Source organism: Saprolegnia diclina (genome assembly GCF_000281045.1).
Source record: "Saprolegnia diclina VS20 unplaced genomic scaffold supercont1.8, whole genome shotgun sequence".
Classification (NCBI taxonomy): Eukaryota; Oomycota; class Saprolegniomycetes; order Saprolegniales; family Saprolegniaceae; genus Saprolegnia; species Saprolegnia diclina.
Genome location: NW_008246075.1, coordinates 910,412 through 913,148, shown reverse-complemented (window position 1 = coordinate 913,148; position 2,737 = coordinate 910,412). Strand labels below are relative to the sequence as shown.

The window sequence follows — 2,737 nt, the reverse complement described above, 5'->3', positions numbered from 1 at the left end:
TGGACGCCCGGGCGCTATTGCTCGACGCCGTCGCCGAGCGGGACGACAACACCGAGACGACCGACACCATGTTCTTCCACAACTGCACGCGCGGGTTGCAGCTCGAGGCGTACGCCCAGCAGCACGCTCTCCAAGGACGATGGCTCTACAACCGGCTGCCCGACGCGATCGTGGCGCTCGTCTCGTCGTATCTCAAGCCTCGCGTGTCGATGCTGCGCCTTCTCGAGCGCAAGATCTACGACCCGCTCTTCGTCGTCGGCGTCGCCATCGTTGACGTCAAAGCCCAAGGCCTCGCGCTGAACGACTATTGGTATGCAGCGGTCGTCGTTCAAAGCTTCTTGGTCGGCGAGTACGACTACGACGACGTCCGCTACAACGTACAGACCGTCATTGGCCTCCTCGCAGCCGGTGCGCGCACCGGGCACCTCGACGCAGTGCTCACCCAATGCGTCGTCGACCGGGAACTTGTGGTCGTGCCAGCGCTGGTTGCCGTCGCCCACCGGTGCCCGAGTCTCGCGACACCGGCGTTTATCGCGAGTGCATCCAGTGTGATTCTCAACACGATAGTGCGCAACGAGAGCGCGCTACCGTCGATGGACGCGATGCTGCGCGCGTACTTTGCTTCGCTGCCAACGCACCGTGGCCACGGCCCCCGCACGTGTGTGGTCGCCAGCGCCTTTGAATTCATTCGGACCCACGACCGTGCGAACCTCGGTGGGTTCACCGACAAGTGGCTTGCGTCGCGCCCGAGTACGACGCTTTTGTACGACGCCATCGTGCTCCTGCAGTCGACGCTCGGCCTCATCGAGAGCGACGTGCTTGTGCGCCTTGGGATGGCGTATTTGGATGCAACGTCGTATCGCGAGAGCGACGTCGTCTACGCCGACTACTGTCTGCATGCGATTGCAGTCCCGGAAGCGTGCTGCTCGTCCTGCGGCGACTTTGGACGCTTTTTGCTGGCGCCGCTGGAAGTCGAGCACCGCTTTTGCGTCGAGCATCTCTGCGCGTCGATCATGGCGGTCGTGTCGGCGCACCCGCTGCAGCTTCGGACGCATGAACACAGTGTCTTGGAGTTTGGCGACGTGACCATGTGGGGCAACGCGATTGGCTACACGACGGCCGCCCCCACGCCCGTTGTCGACATTCTCAAGGTGCGCCAGCCCGGCCAGCTCTTGCCAAGCGACCTCCGCCGTTGCTTGAAGCAGTCGAAGACGACGTCGACGTCGACCGTGTACCGACGCGGCGTCGTGGACGAGCTTATGACGCGCTTGAAGGCGGCGACGATGCGCGAAGAAACCCGCGCGGCGACCGCGGAGTAGTTGTTGTGTGGGTACCCTTTTGACGAATACATGTGTCGAGTGAATATGGAGGTGAGTGCAGTCGCGTCAGTGGTGCACTTGAGACGAATCGCGTTGTCCTTTCCGCTCATCTGAATGGAGAGACAGCCAGAACTCAAATCTGGTTCTACATTGTGGTAAACCAATGTCTTGACCACTAGACCACAAGACATGGACAGGAAGCGCCCTTGTAGACCACAACGACGACATTGAAGGTTCACGGTGGCGACGTCGGAATGAAATGATGTCATCGTGACATACCCGCCGTTTCATCTCGGGGAAGGCGCGGCACTCGCGAAGCCATCCATCATCGCGCTTTCGTGTGCCAGCATGAGTTTCAACATGTACGTATCATGTCTTATCATGCTATAGAACTAAGAAAAGAAGGACACCAAATGCAAATATTCAAATTTGTATTACGATGCACAATATGTCTGTACTAGTAGTCTACAGCGCCGTCTGGAGTCGCGCATGGACCGCGGCGACCATTTCTACGTCTTTTCTATAGGTTTCGAGACCCTCTCGACGGACTCGCGATAAAGCGCCTGCTGCACCTTGATGACGCGGTGGCTGCCATCGGTCGTGGGTTCGAGCACGAGCTATTCCCGGTGCGCGACGAGCTCTGGGTCCAAGGTCTCCAAGTTTAGCGGCTCGATGGCCGACTACAAGAAGGCCATTTTGAACAATTAGAGCTCAAACGAGTTGGTGCTTGCATAGCGCCTAATACACTAGTATTGTTTTCGTCGTGCTGTGGAGTCCGAAAGTGTCATCGAGCGTCCAGTCCCAGTCTTCGCCATCGCACCTTGACGGGTGGTCAAGACAGGCCAAGGCGCTATGCGGAATCTCCGAAGACTTGGTTAGTTTCTGATTGCCCCGGTTCTCTTCGCGCTCCTTTGAGTCTGCACACCATGTCACGCAGCAGCAGCAGCAGCAGTGACCATGATACGAGCAACCCCGTCGATCGCATCAACCACGCGATCGAGCGTCTGGACTGGACGAGTCTTGGTGCCGTCCTTGAGGTGCCTGGGAACCCGGGGTATCGCCTTTGCCCCGCGACCGAGGCCGATTTCGAGACGTACGTGGCGGCATCCGAGTTCCAGGAGCTCCGTTCGCGCTACTTGATTTTGAACGACGGCTTCCTTTTCATCGTCGAAATGCCATCAGGGCTCCACGTCTTGCTCGCTGGCGCCGTGGCCGACCTCATGACGCTTGCTACCGGTACTGGGACAACGCATCTCGAATCATCCGGTAGTATGTACGTCGACACGTCCCATCTGCCTCCGGACCAGCGGCTGCCAATGCTGGAGCCCGATGCTTCGTTTGGTCCGACGCCCGTCTCGGGCGCGATTCGACCGGCTCAACTCGTGTGCTGGGGCGCGTTCCAGACCATCAAGATCGAA

At 59.1% G+C, this 2,737-nt stretch overlaps 2 protein-coding genes across 2 annotated transcripts in view; both read left to right on the top strand.

Moving 5' to 3' along the window:
• Positions 1 to 1,319, top strand: part of SDRG_03595 (hypothetical protein) — a gene marked incomplete at both ends in the record, with an annotated part of 2,751 nt that extends 1,432 nt beyond the window's left edge. The window contains one exon of the mRNA XM_008609232.1: positions 39 to 1,319. Coding sequence (XP_008607454.1) covers positions 39 to 1,319 — 1,281 coding nt within the window. The remainder of the gene's footprint in view (positions 1 to 38) is intronic.
• Positions 1,320 to 2,245: 926 nt separating this feature from the next.
• SDRG_03594 (hypothetical protein) overlaps positions 2,246 to 2,737 on the top strand; it is a gene marked incomplete at both ends in the record, with an annotated part of 895 nt that continues 403 nt past the window's right edge. The window contains one exon of the mRNA XM_008609231.1: positions 2,246 to 2,555. Within this exon, the coding sequence (XP_008607453.1) occupies positions 2,246 to 2,555 (310 nt within the window). The remainder of the gene's footprint in view (positions 2,556 to 2,737) is intronic.